Source organism: Panthera leo, chromosome D3 (genome assembly GCF_018350215.1).
Source record: "Panthera leo isolate Ple1 chromosome D3, P.leo_Ple1_pat1.1, whole genome shotgun sequence".
In the NCBI taxonomy this organism is placed as follows: Eukaryota; Metazoa; Chordata; class Mammalia; order Carnivora; family Felidae; genus Panthera; species Panthera leo.
The window spans coordinates 34958727-34981049 of NC_056690.1; the positions used below are offsets into that span (position 1 = coordinate 34958727).

General features: G+C 43.1%; 1 protein-coding gene across 1 annotated transcript in view; it reads right to left on the reverse strand.

Annotated features, from left to right (window-relative positions):
• The window catches only part of RAB31 (RAB31, member RAS oncogene family), a 130178-nt gene that overhangs the window by 60938 nt on the left and 46917 nt on the right, over positions 1-22323 (reverse strand). The window contains exons 2-3 of the mRNA XM_042910638.1: positions 13557-13636; positions 4789-4870 (exon numbers count right to left, since the gene is read on the reverse strand). Of these exons, the coding sequence (XP_042766572.1) occupies positions 4789-4870; positions 13557-13636 (162 nt within the window). The remainder of the gene's footprint in view (positions 1-4788; positions 4871-13556; positions 13637-22323) is intronic.

Sequence of the window (22323 nt, forward strand, 5' to 3'; positions counted from 1 at the left end):
CTCTCCCCTGGGACCACTTCCGCTCCTGTGTGCATCCTTCCAGAGGCATCTGCTAACCTACTGTTGAGTCCTTGTCACAGCTTGGCACAAAGCAGAAGCCAGAACCACTCATTCCAGGAAGAAAGGTGAAAACCCCCAAAAGCCCGCACTGATACTGCAACACGGGCACGGCAGTGGCACTCTCTCCCCCTGGACACCCCTCTTGGTTGCAACAAACTGGAAGCACAAATCTTCCAAACGTTACGTTTCTAACAAATTGGACTCAGCAATCATCTGGTTAATTGAAAATGATTAAATTTTCAAACACTTTCTTACAGAGGCAGTCTATGGATTAGCATTTGCCATTGAAAGAATCCTAAGATGGCCGTCATATATGGTTGAATGAAAAGCATTATCAGGAATGAACACTCCCTTCTACGAAGAGAAAGAGGAGGAGAGTGATCCTTTTACATTTCCAGTGCTCTGACGGAAAAGTAATTTTTCAAGAGTATGAATTTGTGCCAAAATATAGTCCAGAGTTAATATTGTGTATGCTAGGCAGAACTTGGTTGAATCGTCCCACAAGTAAACAAATACTGATGCAAAGCACCGCCCTGAGCATTATCCCCCTTTGAGGACACAGAAGTCTATGTCTTTATATTATGAAACCATAAATCCAAAGAGATTTGGTTTGTTTAAAGTTACACAGACTTAGTAGAACAGCAGCAGATTTCTACACAGATAAGGAGGGATAATAAAGTGCACTGGACTCCAACAATTAATGAGACAGAACAAATAGCATGAGGCACAAGCAGCAGCAGGGAATGTATTTTTAGCTCCAACATTAGGTAACGTCATTACAAGCACGATTAAATCCAGCAACAAGCTGCCAAAATGATTGAAAAATTGCCATCACTGGAGAGATGCGAGACTGCACAGAGGGACACCAGACAAGGACAGTCTGAGGATAACTAAATCAGGCCTTTGAGGGTTAGAGGGATCGATGACCACAAAGGCTGAACAGACATTTTTCACCCGCTCTCCACAAATCTAGATTCTAAAAAGCGTCCACCTGAAGTTATCATCCAAAACTCAGTCCCTCTTCCCTGAAGCACTACTATGGAATCAAACCTTGCACCTATAATAGTAACCGTTATAATAATAGATAATACTCCGAATACATATAGCACTAACACAATAATACTACATATAATATATAACATGTATAATATAATAATCTATACAATACTATGCTTTTAAAATTACAGACAGCAATATAGTCACAGATGCCTATAACCTCTAACAGTCAAATTTTAGGAAAAGCAATTAGAATAATTAGAAATATGGTCATACGAAAAATTTTCTATTGCTATTTTGCTTTGAGATGGTCAGTGAGTCAAGCTACAAACTACAGTCGTCACTTTAGAGTATCAGATTTCATCAAAAGCAGTCGAACACTTGAATATTATATTAAAATAGGTAAGGAGGGGCGCCTGGGTGGCTCAGTCAGTTAAGCATCTGACTTTGGTTCAGGTCATGATCTCACAGCTTGTGGGTTCGAGCCCCACGTCAGGCTCTGTGCTGACAGCTCAGAGCCTGGAGCCTGCTTTGGATTCTGTGTCTCCTCTCTCTCTCTGCCCCTCCCCCGTTCACACTCTGTGTGTGTCTCTCTCTCTCTCAAAAAATAAATAAACATTAAAAATTTTTTAAAAAAAAGAATAGGTAAGGAAATGTCAAATACTCTGTTTAGATCATACAGAAATCTCTCTTCAGGAATACCGTTATTATCAAGTGAAAACAGCAGGTTATAAAGAACCATGACCCCTTTAATATGAAGTTATCAACACATATAGTGAGACATCTGAAGAATGATCATCTAATGTCAATAGTGGAAATTAGACTTCTTGTAGGGATCATTTCATAATGTATACAAATATCAAATTGCTACGATGTACACCTGAAATGAACAGAATATTGTACATCAAGTATACCTCAACTAAAAAAATAAATTTAAAAAACGGTGCAAATATCTGGGTGGTGGGATTTTGGCCAACTTCACTTTCAGCCCCATGGCTTTTGGGTGATTTTTCTAGTGGAACAGAGCTGCAAAGCTTGGGACCCAGACTGCCGGATTCCTATTTCGGCTTTACGCCTAATTGGCTGTGTGATCTTGAACGAGTTACTTAACTTCTCCGCCCCTCAGTGACTTCACCTATAAATAGGGATGAAAGTAGTCCCCACGTCAGAGTGCCGTGAGAGGGCTAAGTGCGTTATTAGTACACGGAAAACATTCGGAACAGGGCACGAAACATAGCAAGCCCTTAGGAATGACCCACCAATCGTAGAAACAGTAATACTTCTAATACGAAGCCAGCTATTTGTAAAACTGAGTTATTATGCACATTAAAAGCAACTATTTCATGGCCAAAAGTACAAATGGGAGCAAGAAAGCCTCTGCTTCAGTTTAAATAACAACCAAAAAACCAAACCCCTCCCCCCGCCCAAACCAAAAACCTAGCAGATCTAGGTACTACAAGTACGCATACATAGTATGTAAAGAGGAAGATACGTAAAGAAGAGATCCCTGAGCAGACATTTCTTCCTCGCATTCGTCACCTCATTTCGGGAGTCAGCATGCACAGCTGACCCACAGAGTTAAAGAGGTGCTCATGGCAGCAGCTTCGTGTGTGCAAGTTGGTGCTCTCAATTTAGCAGCAAAATAGAAGATGTTCTAATGAGGTTAGCATTTGTAGGCCACGAGATTCGTCCTAATTAAGAAGAAAGAAATCTTGAACACCTGAGTAGCCTTAATCGACAAATGCTGGGACGGGGATTTATAGGAAGTGAAAATTATAGAAACGCACACTTGATTTGTTAGGAGCAGATAATGAAAATGCTGCATTATCCCGAAACCCGGATTCTCTTCCTTTGAGAGAGAGACAATCAACAGAATCAGTAAGTGAATTAAATAGCATATTAGCAGGTGGTAAGGGCTGCGGAGAAAAATGGAGTGGAGCAGGGAGGGAAAAGGGGGAAGTGATATTATCTAAACAGGGTAGACAGAGAAAGTGCCACGTGAGCTTGGACCATTTTACTATTTTACTCTGTGATCATTAGCTCCGATGAAAGTTTTGAGCAGCCTGAAAGCTCCCAGTGAAGGCAGGCTATTGGTAATCCCTGTGTGTCACTTACCCTGACCACCCTTTTCGACTTTGATAATATACACCCTAGTTATTATATGAATATCCTATTATAGACAGTCTGTGCTGGTATTATCTCACTTTTTAAAATCTAAAAACACAAGGGGCACCTAGGTGGCTCAGCGGGTTAAGTGTCCGACTTGGGCTCAGGTCTTGATCTCGAGGTTCATGAGCCCAAATAGGGCTCTGTGTGAACAGCTCAGAGCCTGGAGCCTGCTTCAGATTCTGTCTCTCTCTCTCTCTCTCTCTCTCTGCCCCCCAGCCCCTGCTCATTCTCTCTCTCTCTCTCTCAAAAATAAACATTAAAATCTAAAAACATAAGCTTTTTAAATAATCTTCCCCATAAATATTTTCAGCACATAAAAGGAATTAAGAATAAGAGAGCAATAGCACTGCTAGGAATTTACCCAAGAGATACAGGAGTGCTGATGCATAGGGGCACTTGTCCCCCAATGTTTATAGCAGCATTTTCAACAATTGCCAAATTATGGAAAGAGCCTAAATGTCCATCAACTGACGAATGGATAAAGAAACTGTGGTTTATATATACAATGGAATACTACTTGGCGATGAGAAAGAAAGAAATCTGGCCATTTGCAGCAACGTGGATGGAACTGGAGAGTGTGATGCTAAGTGAAATAAGTCATACAAAGAAAGACAGATACCATATGTTTTCACTCTTACGTGGATCCTGAGAAACTTAACAGAAGACCATGGGGGAGGGGAAGGGGGGAAAAAAAGTTACAGAGAGGGAAGGAGGCAAACCATAAGAGACTCTTAAAAACTGAGAATAAACTGAGGGTTGATGGGGGGGTAGGGGGGAGGGGAAAGGGGGTGATGGGCATTGAGGAGGGCACCTGTTGGGATGAGCACTGGGTGTTGTATGGAAACCAATTTGACAATAAATTTCATATTAAAAAAAGAATAAGAAACAAGTCATTGGCTGTTTCTGGTAAACCGATGTCCATTGGCCTGTTTTACAGTAAAAGAACCCAGATTTTCCTTGGGTAACTAAGCCTACTAGACTTCCAACCAGTGTGGCTCAGGTGGGGCTGATGGCAGCCCTACCTCTAGGGGTAAGTGTATTACCTGGCTCTACAAATAGGAGCGCCAAATATCCCTTGAATGCTGCTACACAGCGTCAAGTTCAAGAGTGGAACACGTGACCCAAACCCGGCCCGTGAGAACCCACAGGCACTGAAACATGGGGCGCAACTCGCGGAAAAGAGGTACTGTCCTTTGTGGGACTGCTCAGGTGGCAGAATACCGGTGTGGAGTCACCGACGGAGCCATCCTGGCCACCCTTGGGGAAGGGAAGGAGGTGAGTCTGCCTCAAAATGAAGCCAGTCTAGAGGTAAGCAAGCAAAGAAATATGAATGGAGTTGGGTGCCTCTGACAATACATTTGGAGGACTTGAACTCAGCCCTACCTCAAGAGAGCCACCCCCATACATCTTTTTCACAGTGGAAAAGCACATTTCCTTTTTTGATCAAATCACAGAAGCTGGGTTCCTGGTCGCTTGCAACCAAGAATCTTGCCAAATACAACTAAACCTTCAGGAACCAGGCTCAGTATTTTCCCTAGAAAGCCAACAACCACGTACACTTACCCGTTCCTGCCCAGCAGTGTCCCAGATGAGGAACTTATGAAGCTCATTTCCACAAGGCACAGTTTTGGTCATAAAAGATGCCCTGAAAAAGAGAATCAACATCTCCACGTTACCAGGTGCCCTTACAATCTTCACAAAGGCTCCCGGTTCAGACAAGTTAATCTTGCCTCAGCAAGACCCCGTAAGCTCCCTCCTGGGGCCACCAAGAGGAAAGAAGGGCTGTTAGAGTCTTATCACCCACCCCCGGCCCCAAATTCTACATTTTCTGTTAGTCCAGCTGAAGGTTTAGGTTAGGGAAGGAAAACTTCTTTAAAAAAGCAAAGAATGCATTCAAATCACTGTGTTCCCAAAAACACTGTCCTAAGATAATATGTCCAATTGTTCTAAGATAATATGCCCCAAATCTCAGGAAAAAAAATAAAACCTCAGATTTTAAAAACTTATTATCACAACAATGAAGAGTGACAAGGGCAGCTAATATTTGGGCAAGTCACACTTTGGGCCTTGCAATGGCGCAAACAGAAAATCGCCTTATATATTCACCTATGCTATGCATCCAACACTAGCTACAACTAATAAAATACGATATCTCATTCCCACCCTGCTTCTATACATGCAGGGATAAAGGCTGGTGGCTTACCAAATATATATGTTTTCTCCATTAAAAGAAAGAAAAAGGAAGGATTTGAAACTCTCAGCAGAAAATGAAACACTTGATACTTTCTTTTGTATACTTCTCGTTAATAAGCTTTTCCTTCATGTTCATGAAAGATGTAAAGATACAATACGTGGAAAGTTTACGCCCTTGACCTTTTTTCTGTGAGATAAAGTTCCCCCTTCATCAAAAACTAACGAGTATCCCCAACAGTGGGGCAACCAGACGTGATAACCTCCTGACGTGATGAACACATCACCTGTGCAGCATTCTGGCCAAAATTTAACCCAAATTTAATCAGGAAGAAACAAATCAGGTAAATCCAGAATGCGGAACACTGTACAAGAATTCTACAAGCATTCTACAACCGGCCTGAATGCTTCAATAAGTCATGAAAAGCAAACAGAACAAAAGGCAGGGAGATTGTTCTACCATCTAGATTCAGGGAACACAAAGAGATAAAGCAACCAAATGCCTCTTGGCTGGATCTGGAATTAGGAGGGAAATAGCTTTGAAAGACATTTTTAGGACAATTGGAAACATTTATACTTAGACTATCTGTCATATGTTACCATTAAATCAAAATTAATTGATTTATCACACCAGGTGTGATAACGGTGTCCTCATTATGTTCTTATTCCCAGGAGAGACACAGTAGAGTTTTTAGGGTTAAGGTGTTTGGCTGTCTTCTCTTGCGTCCCATGGCCCAGCCAACCACCGTATCCAGTACGAAGTTCAGCCCTGCACCACTCAGCCCCCCCCCCCAGTCAGGTTTCCTCAGCTTCTCCTACTTTTCCCCAGGACTACGAGGCAAACTACACGTGTCCCAGGCAGAAAAGCATATGTCCCTGCAATTCCCACACGACCCCCACAATATACACACACACACACACGCCAGAAGTTAACAGTTCTATTTATCAACCTACGATCGCACTAAATGGAAATTCTAAGTATTCTTCTAAGTGATGTGACCCAATCTTACCAAAACCACGACTGTCCTATGAGGTCTTCTCTTATAAAGTGCTTAAAATATGCAAGGACTACTGATAGGAGTAAACATGTTTAAAAAAAGGAAATACCTTTGTTACTTTTCCCATTATAAAAGCAGTATATGTACATCACAAAAAAGAAACTCAAAAAATGAAAGCAAAGGAGGAAACAGAAATCAACTGCCATGTCAGCACCTAGCCACAATCACTGCTAGTAAGTGGGTACACATCCTTCCAAATTATTTTTATACAAAGCTTACCCCATAATTGATCAAACTCTGTATACATTTTATCTCCCCTCCACTCTATGTACCATGGACCCCTTTCCATTTCTGTGAATATGGATCAACATCATTATCTAAAATGACAAAATATTCTTTTTTTTTCTTAAATATTTATTTTTGAGACAGCGAACAGGAGAGGTGCAGAGAGGGAGGGGACCGAGGATCCAAAGCAGTCTCTGAGATGACAGCGGAGAGCCCGGTTGTGGGGCTCAACCTCACAAACTGTGAGATCATGACCTGAGTTCAAGTCGAAGGCTCAACCAAATTGAGCCACCCAGGCACCCCTAAAATGACTAAATATTTTACACCACGTTATGGCTTTATCCACTACCCCCACTGAAGGTAATTTTCGTCACCTATTTTCCACGATATGACAATGATTAAATAAATACCTTTACTTACATCTTTGTGTCCTTATACAACTCTTTCCTTAGATTTAATCTCAGAAACAGACATGACACCCTGTGGGTGAGACCAGCCTACACACCCATAACCATGTAGAAGATGACCTTCTCCCCAGCCAATCCTCATCTTTCAAGTCTTTCCCGGCATGATTGGGAGAAAATGATACATCGTTCCCATTTTTATTATGCTTATTATAAGTTTGAACGTCATTTTAGTGTTTATTGCTCATTTGTATTTTTCTTTTGTAAATATTTAGTTCGTGACCTTTCCCCACTTCTCAGTTGGGATGTTCACCCTTTTCTTATTCACTTTTTGAGTACTTTATGCTTACTTCTTATAATAGTATATTTTAAATAATATTTTTTTCTGTTTAACCTTCACCCTTTAACTTTGTTTAGAAATTCTTTCCATAAACACCCTTGGTTTTGTTTTAGCTCTGATGTAAGCCAGATTTTCATTCATTCCTCAATATATTCTAGGCACGAGGATAAATAATACATCAACCCTGCCCTTAAAAAGTTTTCAGGCTTAGAAAACTAAGTTCATGCCTTTAAAATCTTAGAAACGGGCACCTGGGTGGCGTGCAGCTCAGTCGGTTAAGCGTCTGACTTGGGCTCAGGTCATGATCTCACCGTTTGTGGGTTCAAGCCCCGTGTCAGGCTCTGTGCTGACAGCTCAGAGCCTGGAGCCTGGATTCTGTCTCCCTTTCTCTCTGCCCCTCCCCCACTCACACTCTGTCTCTCTCAAAAATAAATATTTAAAAAAAATTTTTTTAATAAATAAAATAAAATAAAATAAAATAAAATAAAATAAAATAAAATCTTAGAAACAGAGGAGCACCCAGGGGGCTCAGTCTGTTGAGTGTCCAACTTCGGCTCAGGTCACAATCTTGCACTTGTGGGTTTGGGCCCTGTGTTGGGCTCTGTGCTGATAGCTCAGAGCCTGGAGCCTGCTTTGGATTCTGTGTCTCCCTTTCTCTCTGCCCTCCTCCTGTTCAAGCTCTCTGTAAAATGGATAAATGTTACTAAAAAAAAATTTTTTTAATAAAATCTTAGAGACTTTTAGAAATGGAAAAAACATGAAATATCCAGGCTGACCCTTTCATTCTACAGATAAGAGGGGGGGTGGAATCTGAGCCCCAAAAGACTGCCTTGTCCATGGTCAAGAGTCTATCAGCACAGTCAGGAACAGAATGCAGAGGACTGTCCTCACTGCCAGCGAGGTGGAATGAGCACTTAGAAAGCCCCTCAGTTTCCTCATCTGAGAAACAGACCCAATATCTACTTTGCATGATCTAGAAGGCTGTTGTAGGATCAAATGTGGGAATGACATCTGTGAAATTCCCCCTTGATGTTCAGTAACTCTGTGCAGAACAGCTTTAGTAGAGTCATAATGCCTACCACATATATACATACATTAACACACACACATACACACAAATGCACAGGTATACACCCCTCTCTGTTCCTCATTTCCTGCCACAAGAACAGTCTTCCAATATTTGAAATTACAGCTCACAATCCTTGCTCCTTGGGTTATTCAGGGTTTTTCTTAACAGCTTCTTTGCTAGCATTCAATCTTACAAACCCCAAGCATCTTTTCGTCTCTATAGATTATCTTTCAGAGTGGTCGAGGGGGAGCATTGGCTATGCTGAACTGACTTCGTTATCTGTGGGAACCAAAATCTGGCAGAGAATTCACACAATTACCTTGTAAAAGTCGAAACAGAAAGGGAGATACACACACACACACACACACACACACACACACGCATATATGTTCAAGATGTCAACACAATCTGCTTGAATAGCAAAGCCAAGATTTTTCATTGTGAGTCACAAGAGACCATAAGAATGAGTGCTTTCCATTGCTGACACAATGGCATTTTGTAGCCTTTCCCCAGTGGCAGTTTGACCACAGCGGGAAGAACAAGGGTGGACTTTGAAAGTGGACTCACTGGGTCTGAGTCCTATGTCCGCTATTCACTGGCTGTACGTGCCCAAACAAGTCACTGCGTTGCTCTGATTCTTAGGGCCAGCGACATTACCGTGAAAAATCAGGCCCTGGGCCGGGCATGAACTGAAGCGTCTACGGGACCAGGGAGCAACCCTATAAATGAGGCACGCGGGCCAGGTGGTAACGTAATACTGATAAAAATAATAGTGACGATAAACAGCGGCAGCGACACGGAAAGGAGAGAGCCCGCCCACTCACACGGAGCGCCTGCGGCTTGGGTCCAGCTGGCTCCTGCCGCGTGAGCATGTCTACGCCAAGTCTACAGATTTTTTTAAGAGAAGCCAGAAATGCAAGTTTATTATGTAAAAATCTCCCAATTCTTCGTTATTAGCTTAAAAATTTTAAAGCACTGTGCAGCTAAACAAAACGCATCTAAAAGCCAGGTTCTCAGCACACCAAACCCACCAGCTGCAGGCTAAGCACCGCGGCCTATATAGAACATCTTCCGAGAAATGTGTATGTTCTTTGCTAACTTTATTTGTCTGGAGCTGGAGTTTGGGAACATTTTCTCAAAATCCCCGAGGAGAGGATACATTTTGAGTGGGTTTTTAAACTGGGGACTTGAACGGCATCAGGTAAGGACAACAGATTAATACTGGAAGAGCCCATCTCAATCTTGACTCCAGAGGAAAAGTGAAGGATGAAGTAGAAAGAAAGCAGATCAGCACATAATTGAATGCTACAAGCACTTACCACTACATTTATGGAGAAATTTTAAGGTATGAGAAAATGCGTAAGCTTTAAGTTTAGAGGAAAATAATGGAATTCAAGATATCATCCTGAATTCCATTATTTTCCTCTAAACTTAAAGCTTACGCATTTTCTCATACCTTAAAATTTCTCCATAAATGTAGTGGTAAGTGCTTGTAGATCTATATAGATAGATAGAGATATCTATATGTAGATAGATATAGATATCTCTAGAGATAGAGATAGAGATAGCTATCTTTTAGGTAAGACCTAAATCTGGTAAGTATACAGAAAAATAAGGACAACCTTTCTGAAAAACAATTTGGCAATATCCATCAGGAGCCTTCAATATGTTCTTATTCTTTGACTAAATTATTCCACTGCTATGAATGTAACCTAATGAAATAATCAGAGGTGCATGCAAGTATTTATGCCCCAGGACGTACATCATACATTATCTAAAAGGTAAAACAAAATTATAAATAACCTAAATGGCTTTAATGGAAAATACAGCCATTATAAATCCTTGCTTTGTTATACAATGATGTATGTCAATTCTATATTCCTAACACCGAGGCAGGGGAAATCCTTGTTTTTAAAGACCATTTAATAACATGGAATTCACAATATAATGTTGAATTAAAAAAAAGATTTTATATACACATATCAAAAAGACTGGAAGAAAATATACCAGCTGATTATGGGTGGTTTTTAAATTTTTTTAATATTTATTTATTTTTGAGAGAGACAGAGTACGAGCAGAGAGAGAGGGAGACACAGAATCCGAAACAGGCTCCAGGCTCTGTGCTGACAGAGGGGCTTGAACCCACGAACCGTGAGATCATGATCTGAGCCGAAGTTGGACGCTTAATCGACTGAGCCACCCAGGTGCCCCTCTGGGTGGTTTTTATATTTTCTTCACAGTTTTCATTTTCTGTTTTTTAGGACGAGTATATGATACTTTTATAATCAGAGAAAACAGTATTTACATATTTCTGAAGATTATTTGGTATTATAAGAAAATGTTCAAAATATATTAAGTAGAAAACTGGATTAAAACCATATGTATACTATGATTCCAATTTTTATAAATTCTGGGGGTTTTCTTAGAATGCACATAAACTTTTATAAATTGAAAAATTAGGCTTTAATCTTGACTTTGTCAAGGAAATGCACAGACAGCATGCAAAGTGTTCCATTTATGGTCTTTCAAGAAACCTGTGTTCATGAAAGAAAAATAAGGCAGACTTAGAGGATAAAAAAATGTATCCTGTGGTGTGTCAGGTAGAATGCGTTGACATTTTTGGTTTTAGAAATTATGTATTTGTATACCTGCATATACACAGAAAATACAGGACGTATGTCTAACATGCACTTTGGACTCTAATGATAATGTTAATGAAGAAAATGGGATCAGAGAGCTAGTAAAATCCTCTAGTTTCACTTTCTGTTTTCCATATTTATGGATGGTCTGAATTTTTCATAATGAGCATTATAATTTGAGGAATGAAGGCATGATTTTTTAGTTAATGGACTATTTTTTTAGAAAAGTATTAGGTTTACAGAAAAAAAATGACCATTAAGTACAGAATTTCCACACAATACATACTTTTTTAAAAACCCCAAACCACCACAATATATTTATTAGACAAAGCAGAGTTAACAGGGTTTGACTGGTTATCTCCACAACGGCTACCAATGATCCATACCGCTCTCCCTCTGAATGCCGCCCCTCCCACCAGGCGGTGGAATTTATTTCTTGTCCCTTGAATCTGGGCTGGCGTTATGACTTGCTTTGACCAAGATGCTATGACCAAAATGATATGCCTACTAGAGGCACAAGGATGCTTACACCTATGTGTAAAAGTCATGCTGAACACTTATGCATTTACCATAATTTATGGTAAGAACATGCATTGCCTTTTTATTTAGAAAAATCATTACAAAAGGAATACAGATTGGTTATTAAAAATGACTTTTTTTAAGTTTAAAAACTAAAAGGTGAGAGTCTCCTCCATCTTCCAAAACCACACTCAGAGTCAATCACTCTCCGGGGTTTGGCTTTTATTAAACACACAAAACTGGAAAATTAAGAAGAATAAAAGTATATCACAGGGCACCTGGGTGGCTCAGTCGGTTAACTGTCCGACTTCAGCTCAGGTCATGATCTTGTGGTTCGTGAGTTCGGAGCCCCACGTCAAGTTCTATGCTGACAGCTCAGAGCCTGAAGCCTGCTTCAGACTCTGTGTCTCCCTGTCTCTCTGCCCCTCCCCTGCTCTCTCAAAAATAAATAAACATTAAAAAAAATTTTTTTTTAAAGTACATCACAGAGAAGAATAAAAAGAATTTCCTCTATAAAACTGTCCCCGATCTATGGAAGTGCCTATGTCGGGAGACAACTCCCACAATCTCTACCGTTGTCCACATTGTGCAAGCAGAGGCACAGTCTTTTTTCCAGACTGTGTTTTCAAGGATGTTTGTATAGCAAATAGCCTTGGAGGGGAGAAACAAGGTCTCCCTCTGGAGCGAAGCACAGACATGCTTACCGCCTATTATGAAAGATCCTATTATGGATCTGTACACTTGGGGGTCCTCTCTTGTGACTCAACCTACTGCATGTAGGGCGTCATCTGACCCTCTTCGCGTTACACTACAGGACTAGTGCTCGGAGAACCAACAAATTGATAATATTCCAACAACTGCTACTTTCCCCGTGTCTGATCCGGGAGTCGTGTGTCCTCTATCAGCATCCATAAACCAGGCACAGCTAACTTCTTAGCTTGCCGTCACAGTTCTTGACGCATATATTTGTGAACGTGTTTCTTTAAGCCATTTTTAAATTGCAAAAGGCAGTGGATTTTCTCACCTACCCCACTCCAACCACTGGCCTATCAACCAACCGCTGGAGCTTCTCCACTTACAAGTGATAGAGACAATCGCTCCTGTCCTCGTCAATCCTTGCTAAAATATAGAAACACACATTTCCCTGGAAGAGAAAATAAAACCTTTGCTCTCCACAAAGAGCATGATATGTTCAGGGAGAAAAATCAGCGAGGCCAAGTTCTAAGAGAATGAAAAACCAAGCACCTGCAAAACGGCCCAGCCAAGCACATCTGGCAAAAGCGTCTGTAGGGAAGGGGAAAATGGAATAGGAAAATGCTCCCATAGTCCAAGGTTGGGGTCTCAGAAGTGAATAATCCACCTCCCCTCCCCAAGCATAAGAATTACATTTGATTAATCCAGAAAAGAAAATCAATCTGCCCCACGGACGGCATGGACAGCTGTACTGTGTGAGCAGACAGTGTTTCCAGGTTTATTGGCAGGGTACCTAGAGCAGGACCTCTGGGGATTTGTCCTGTGTCTCCTCTTCCATCTCAAAATAAAGCTGGCATGATTTGCAGAGTAATGCTCTTGGAGATGAAGTAGATGGTTTTAGGCTGCAGCCTAAGAGGACGGTTGGCTAGGAAAAAAGAATTACTGACAGGGACAGCGAGGCAGGACACATTGCCTAAAAGTCCCTGCATTTCCTTCAAAGTCTTTACAGTTGGGATTGATTCTCACTGGCTGGGATGCAAACTGCTTTCAGATTCTGCAGATCTGGATACTCGGAAACTCCCTGCCCCGGCTAAAAGCCATGTTGCACCAGCTTGCAGGCTCAGGCACAAAGTGACCTCTCCAAGTGCTTTTGAAGGGAAGAAATGTGAAAGAGAAGAACAGACGGGAACTTACCCAATGGTCGGGCTGATGTTGTGGTCAAAGTGATCCTGTACAAATCGACACACAATGCTTGATTTCCCAACCCCGGTGTCCTGGAAAAGAATGAGGACAGAGCCATGAAGACCAAGGGTATCAGTTCTAACCTAGTATAATACACATAGAACCAGAGGGCAGGAAAGGCTATTTCTGGTTGGTGGGAGTAGGGGAGGAGGATACTCTCCTCTGTTTCTTACCAGTATTTTCCATAATGAAACTGTATTGCTTTCATAGAAAGAAAAGAAGTATGGTAAAAATAAGCTTTAGAAACACGTCCCCTAGGTTAATAATTAACCTAGAATTGGCATGGTTACAATATATGTATTTCCAGAAATTTGAACATGTTTGAAAGGGCCTGGAGAAGTATGGTAAACACAACGCATTGTTTTGGTCGAGATAGAACTAATTTTGTTCGAAACCTTAACACTCGAAAACTATGTAATCTATTTTTCTGGATATCACCCTGTAAGACCTATGAATGCTAATTTCTGCATTTCTAGCACTTTTTCTTCAGAATCTGATGGCTGCATAGTAACCTCCAATTTTGCTTAATTATATAAAGGTCTCATCTCAGTGCTTTCCCTGTTAAATAATTCTTTAAAGCTGATTAGGATAGAGGTCTATTATATACTGGAAATGGAACACATGCATTTATATCCACTCCCTCCAAAACCCTTGTCAAATGGTTTAAGGAATAAAAGGTACAAATTCACAAGGTCAAACAAATCTGGAGACGAGACAACACCAGACAAGTGACGTCAACCAAAAGCACGTGGCCAAGTGGTCACTGCGAAAGAAGCAGCTGGAGCCCTCAGGGCCACCAGGGAGGAGAGCCACTGAGAAGCAAGACAATTCATGCCACAGAATCCCTGAAGGAATCAGGAACTGGAGGACAAGGCTGACAACAGCATCAGCTGGAAGACTGCACAAAAACATACCCTTGGTGCCCCTGGCCACAAAACCAGAGGCCAGACCCTCCTGAACTCCAGGAGGAGGTGGGAGCTGGGTCTCCAGGAAATCTGTATCAGACAGGGCTGGGCTTGGGAGCTTGCGACCCCCGTTGCCCTTTGTGAGCCGAGACAGAAGAGGTGAGGAGTCCCCTCCGGGTAAGAGGAACATCCTACAGATCCTGATACTTGGAGCCACCCAACTAAAAGCCATGTTGCACCAGTCTACAAACCCCAGTGCAAACAGACCTTTCAGCGCACATTTTAATCTTTTAAAAATAAACGCTCAGCTAAGAAAGACCAGATGTTTACACCCACACAAAAAAAGAGCAGGATACTATTTCAGAAGATTATTCAGAGAGTAAGACTGACCTTAGAGATTAACAATACAACGGTAGAAGTGGAAATTTCAAAGGAAGAGGTATAAGGTAAAATCCGAGATTGCCCAGAAAGTAGAACATACTAGAACAAAGCAACTGGCCTCAGCTGCAGGTCACTGCTCTTCTGAGAGGGGTGGCAAGGCACAAAGACGCCAGATTCACAGACTATTGACACAGAGAAGGCCTCCTCAACACGTTGCTTATCTGAAAGATCATGGGGACATTTTGAGATCTATAAGTGAACGGGAAACAAGGCATAGCCCAAGAAGAACAAATAGCGGTATGGTTCTCCTCTATTAAAGGTGTAGATTTGAAAGCCTAAAGATCCAGGAGGAAATGCTGAAACTTGGGAAAACGTGCTTTTCCTTACACTGTGATGTGAAGTGAGACCTGAAATACCAGCTGGAAAGCTGAGTTATTTTTATTCCTCACCCCCCGTGCTTAGGGGACAATTCCAGCCAACATAGAGCAAGAGGGGCCCCAGCTCGTGACACTCATCAGAAGATCACTGTCCCAAAGGTGTCCTATCCCAGTGAGAGTGGCCTTCACTGGTTATGAGCCATACTGAAAAAAAGCCCCAAAGCCGCTTATCTGCAGCACGCACAGCGATGCGCAGAGTTCAGAGAGGTGGCGACAGAATTAAAACATCAGCTCCTCGGATTCCAGATCAATATGCCGCTGCTATTTCTGAGCTGAGCCTTCCGCATGGATTCCGGCTAACATGCCTCACAGTTCCCCAAAACCCACAACTCCACTCAGTTGTTTTCATCTCCGTTGCTTTTAACCACCCTCTGCCCCACCCCCCTGCCCCGTGGAGGAGGGGATCTTGCAGTCCCTTCGGCCCATGCAACCCCAGAGAAACTGAAAAGCCAGGGGCGGTGCTGCCCTGCCCTTGAAGAGAAGGAAAACGTGCGCTCTCACGCTCTCACGAGGCGAACGAACTGCTCTCTGCAAACAGCCGGGTAGACGGCTACCGCTGACCACGCTGATCTGTATTTTTACATATTTTATGTCCCCAAGCTCACGGTCGGAACTCCTCCACCCCCCAGAGACAGGTCTCGGGTTTATTATCTTACAAGGAATGCCAAAGGATTCATCTCTGCCGTCTGTGCACCCCACCCATGGTGGGGAGGCAGATTGACGCGAGCGCCTGTCCCCTCCCTCTCTAGCATCTCTCGATCACAGTGCAGGAATCCTCTTTCTCCGGCTCTTCGCTGGTCCTCCCACAGCCGGGAGAGGTGCCTGGCGGAGGGGGTACCCGCACACACAGGTGCGCAGGACTGCTCTGCCCCGGGCTCAGGAGACAAATCCGCCCCTCCCGAGTTTTGCCCCGATTAGGCCTTCTCTGGTGTCCTTTTAGCTTACACCCAAGCTCACCCTGCTTCCAAGCTGAGAAAAACCACCCCTCTGGAATACCTCCAGTTTTCGCCGGCCCCCAGAGGCCCTACCCCCTGTAACCACCGTGGCACTTACTCTCTGTGACTGGCCCTCGGCCTAGAGGGCTTTGGCGAGACTGTGCATGTCACAGTGAGGCCTCTGCTCTAGAAAGCCCGTTTTGGGTGTCGACCCTTTCACTTTACCCAAGGGCCCTGCTCAAAACAACCAGCTCCAGATCCCCAACAGCCCACATGATCCTGCAAGGCGAACCCTCAAAATGCCCTTGAGGATGAAAAAACTCAAAAGCCATCTGGAAATGATTCCTTTCAACTCATCCTCTTCTACTGATAACTCGGGCTTAAAATACCAGCTTTTCTGAAGAGTTAAAGCAGCAAGCCTGCTCAAATTCAGACTGAATAGTTCATTTTCCAGCCAGACACACTCAGTGTTTCTTTTCTTTTTACAAACTCACTCTCAAAATTTCCCTCGACAGGAAAAGAAATAAAAGGACAAAAGGATAGGCAAGGTTTTACTCGGTCTCAGAAAAGGCGGTGTTCTTACAAAGAACTGCTTCAAGTAATCTTCTGTGGCCAGTGGCTTTGTGACGCTCCAGAAGTGGCCAGCTATTCCCCAGCTGGCCACCAGGGGAAGGCCCTGCTCCAGGTTTGCTGAGGGAGCCTGCCGGCTGGGAGACAGGGCCGTGTCATGAATCACTGGGCTTTGGGAGTTCCTTTTCCTGCAGGAACCTCGCTGGCACGGTGACACACAACCGCAAGAGGAAAACGCCAGTGAGTCACGACTGTCGCATGGGATAACATAAAGGTTTAAAGCAGGAAAAGCGGAAAGCATACCAGGGGAAGAAGGGCATCTGAAGAGAGAGAGGATGAGAGAGGGGGACCACGGCTGCCCACCATTGTCCAAAGCCTACTTTATTTTTAGTGGACTTACACGGACGGAAGGAAACTCATCTCTGCCGATATTTTTCCATTTCGTAAGACTATGAGACTAGCATAGTCCATCTTGTCCAGTCTCTTAGGTTTGCAAAAGAGGAAGCTGTGTGACTTCCTCAGAGTCACACAGCTGGCTGGTCGAGTCAGAGCCTAATTTTCTGAGCGCCAGTGAAATCCCCCTGAGGCTCTTACCAGGTTCAAATCAACCTCCCTGACAAATGTAAGTTTCTTCCCCACAAAGTCCATTTTCTAGAACTCGCAAGGAGGACTTGTATTACTGCCTTTCACGGTAGCATCGGGTGTCCCCCAAATAAACCACCTGGGGCCTTTACCTGTAATAAAAGGCGGACATACCACCAGCTACTGAAGAAGCACTAGAATAAAACCAGTCCTGATTCCACAAACCAGGAATAAGGTTTAGTAGAATCCTCCCTTGGGGGTAATCAGTGTTTTGTTGTGCTCTCATTTGTGTGGTTGATATCAGACACAGGCTGAGGCCTAGCGATGGGTTCCATCTTCTTAAAAGGGAAATGCATCCCTTAAAAGATATTTTCTGGGGCTAATAATGCAATCCCCTGAGAACCACCACTTACTCTAATATGACAGTCTCTGCTGTTCGAACTGTCACATTTATTAATCACACGTAAATCTGTAGTTATGAAATCACCAACCACAAACTTGCAGCTGCTATCATGTAAAACACGAGGCATCCATTTGCTTCACTCCCGGACTATTGCAACAGGCTTCAAGGAAGCATTCCTACGTCTCCAGAAAAAGAAGGGAAAGTCCGAGGCAACGTTAGCACCACTGTTAATCCTGCTCTAATGGAAGACATCACTAATCAGTTGAGGACATGTTATTTTATTGAACCTGAAAAAGGCCTCCAAATCTCTTCAGCCCAGCTCTGCAGGCAGTCCGTAGGACTCAAACAAGGTGTGTTTCCAGAACAAATGGCCATCCCCTACCATTGCCCTTCTCTTCCCAACAGTCAACATGCTCCTACATTCTCCTCCTCTCCAAACTCACTAAGCACTGTCCTGTGGGTGTTTTAGATGTCTTTACAAGTTGGAAGGGTTTTTTTTTTTTTTGGAAATTAAGAAGGAACACACACTGGTGACAGCATTATAAGCCAACATGCCTTCTGTGGAAAGGAAATGAGACAATACCAAGAATCACAGACCCAGGAATTCCATTCCTAAGAAGACAGTTAAAAGAAGAAAAAAATAAATAAACACAAAAATTTCACTGAAGTATTATTTATAAAAATCAGAAATGGCCCAAAAAACACACTGTAAGTTAAATAACTTGTGGTATAGACAGTAATCTCTTAAGCTTTAATTTCACACCTACCAAAATGTCAAAGGGGCAGAATACGATTTACCCATAATGTGAACTCTGGAAATGATCCTTTCAGCACCTGTCTCTAGGGTTTAGAGAGAACCCACATGGCAAGGGTTTTTTTGCATTTATTTATTTGTTTTATTCAGTCACCCATTTATTTAAGTGTTCGGCCTTTGAGCCTTGCACACTTCTAAAAAATCCTGAGTGTCTTACACGTTGATAGGGAGCTAAGTTAGGATTTTAGGAGGACCGTGGAGGCCAGCCAGATTTGATGCATGGAGAGAAACAAAATGAAGAGAGAGGCACAGGGAGAACCGTGGGATGGTAAATGGCTTGACCTTTTGACCCCAAAGGTAAGCGAGGTCAAAAGCATCGTAGAGACCGACCCAGGGGAGCAAAGGTCTCTTCAGGGACACTGGACACACCTCCCTGAGCGCCTGAGATGGCCTTGTGGAGACAAACCACAGGCAGAGGCAGAGAGTAGCCACTTGTGATCTGGGGTAGCGTTACGTGCTTATTACTTCCACTTTGGGGCAGATGGGGGAGGAAGCGTGTGTTGCCGACACTGAAGAGAGGAGGTCATGGAGGAGAGAACGTCCATTTCCTGCGACTGTAGGGCGCCCGGCCCACGGCCTCACCAGCACGCCCCGTGTCAGCCGGTCAGGTCCCCACTATCCCGGCCAGGGCTCCCCGATGGCACCACCTGTCCTTCCCATGGCCCAAAACCCCAGATCCACCCAGAACAGAGAACAGGAGCTGACACAAAGGAATACACCCCTGTCAAGCATATCCCAACCCGCGCAACTCCACAGTCTGCACCTAATTCCAAAGAAACCCCACGGAAAGGCCATACAAATTCCATACGAACCCACCAAGTTTGGTTTTTTTTTTAAAGCTTTGGCTAAGGCGGAAAGGATACACACCCCCATTCCACTCCTCTGCGTGTCAGAAGTTTATGTCAGAGCAACCTGCAGAAGACCCAATCACACACACCCCTTACAACAGAGGTCACTGCTTCTGTGGAACCTGAATTGGCCAGCCTAAGGACTCAAGCCCAAAACACTGCACATCACCCCCGGAGCATCCTGTAAGCTCCCTGGAGATCTCCCGTGCATCCCTTCAGTTCTGTCCCTACGACGCCAGTTCTGTCCCTACAACACTCTTTCCACGACGCCAGTTCTGTCCCTACAACACTCTTTCCACGGGAGAACTGAAGTACTTTGTTCCTGGATGACATTTAAAGCTTTATCGGGATTACAGATTTAATGGGCCTGTTTGCCCCGGAGCCCTAAATCTCTTTGGCACCGAAAAGAAAAGGGTTCAATATTTGTAAATCACAGTAATCACTACCAAAAAAAAAAAAAAAAAGTGCCATAAAAGCAAAAACAAACAAATAAATAAAATAAAAATCATTAGACTCAAGTCTATAATATGCTTGTTTTATTACCACACATCCTACAAGATGTCCTTTGGTGATGTGAGACCTCTGTCCAAGCAGAGTAAATCTCAGCCTTTACGCTACGTTCTAGGAAACAAGTGAATTAGCAATGCAAGAAAATTCAACTACAGGCATTCCACCGTATTTAGGAAAGAATACCATACAATTATTTGATGAAAATACAATACAAATTAAAAGCCCCTAAGCATTCCCACAAATAACTTTGCCGTACCTTCGGTCACAGTTATTTTGAAACATGTCAGTGATTTGTGTTACAACAAACATCTCGAAATCCATTTACAAAGAAAACCTAATTACATGTATGACAAAAGGAAATCTTTCATATTGAAAGAGGTCGGTTCTGTCCTGAGTCTGAGAGTCACTAAACTATCTTCTCTACCTACCTCATGGGGACAAAAATGCTTATGGACATGTTAAGCATGTAAATAGCGCTAAGTGAATTTATGCATTTAGATCAATGCCCCGTGGGCACTAATGAACCTAGCTTGGAAATGTCCACAGTTTTCTAGATGTATACGAGAATAATGGAAAGTATACATACAGAGAATAAGATGTCATGGCTTGGGATACAAAAAGTGACCAGAAGAGATGTTAAAAATATCCTCTTAGATAACAGAAAGAAATAAGCAGGAATGAGGAGCATGAAACCCACAAGAAGGAGATAATGAGATGGTTCAATAGGGAACAGAGACACGCATATTCACTTACTCTATCTCCCCGGGTCCTCACAACAGCCCTTTGTAAAGCAGAGGACAGATGGCATTGTCCACACTTCTCATGTAAGGAAACCATGGTCTAAAAGGTTAGGGGTGGGGCACCTGGGTGTTAAGTGTCCGACTCCTGGTTTTGGTTCAGGTCATGATCTCACAGTTTGTGAGCTCCAGCCCCAAGTCGGGCTCTGCGCCGACAGTGTGGAGTCTGCTTGGGATTCTCTCTCTTTCCCTCTGTCCCTCCCCCTCCCCTGCTCGTGCTGTCTTATCTCTCAAAATAAATAAATAAATTTTTAAAAAATAGAATACTAGGGGCGCCTGGGTGGCTCAGTCGGTTGAGCATCTGACTTCAGCTCAGGTCACGATCTCGCGGTCCGTGAGTTCGAGCCCCGCGTCAGGCTCTGGGCTGATGGCTCAGAGCCTGGAGCCTGCTTCCGATTCTGTGTCTCCCTCTCTCTCTGCCCCTCCCCCGTTCATGCTCTGTTTCTCTCTGTCTCAAAAATAAATAAACGTTAAAAAAAAATTAAAAAAAAAATAGAATACTAAAAGGTTAGGGGAATTGCCTGCGGTCCTACGACTAGTAAAAGCATCATCAAGGTTCAGACACCCCTTCCCCACTTCCAGGGCTGTATTCGCTGACCAAACCATGTCTCTCCAGAAGCCGTGAGTCCATCAGTCTATTCACTGCCTGTGTGGTCAGCAATATGCCAGGATGGGAGATGGAAAGATCAAGCCCAACTCCTACAGCCAGGACACTCACATTCAGGCTTAAACTTTACAACGGAATCAAAGACAGGAGGTTAGAGTGACCAGACCAAGGTCATTGTCCAGGCCACCCCCAATACATGACTGATGACTGATGGCTACGTTCCAAGACTGTATTTGCTGGCTAATCATTTGGAAGTCAGACAGCATTCTTCCGTGGAAGTCATGCTGCAAATAAATAAAGATTACTTCCCAAACTTGCCGCTGAACTCTACACGGCGGAAGAAACCGTTGTCTGTTTATATCTATAGGATAACTTATTGTTTCCACAGGAAAACTTACTCTAATTTCAAACTGGGGATTTCAGACAGTGGCAAGTAGACACCCAGGCCTTCAGTGCAAGCAGAATGCCCTGGGAGACTAAGGAGATCTTGTTGAACAAATGGCCTAGTGGATTTGGACGCCAGCAATACTCCCTAGAGCACAAATCTTTCATAGGAGCAGGAGTGAGCAAAATAGTAATATGGGCAATAAGAAAAGCTGACATTTACTGAGCACATAGAGAGTTCCAGGCACCAAGCTAGGCATTTCATATGGAAGGTATCAGCTCAAGTATTGCTTCCACTCTACTATATCTCTGCTATCCTTCTGGGATTCCAGTTGTGCCTATACTAAACTTTTTCACCTTATCATACATATCTCTTACATTATTTTCTTTTCTTTCCCATCTTTTTGTCGGAGTTTCAGTTTGGAGATCTTCTGATGTAATTTCTAGTTCTTTCTACAGATGCAGCTAACATGGTGGTGATCCCATTAATCGCTTTCCCAATATCGATTACTGTATTTTTTTTTTTAAGTAGTCTTCACACCCAGG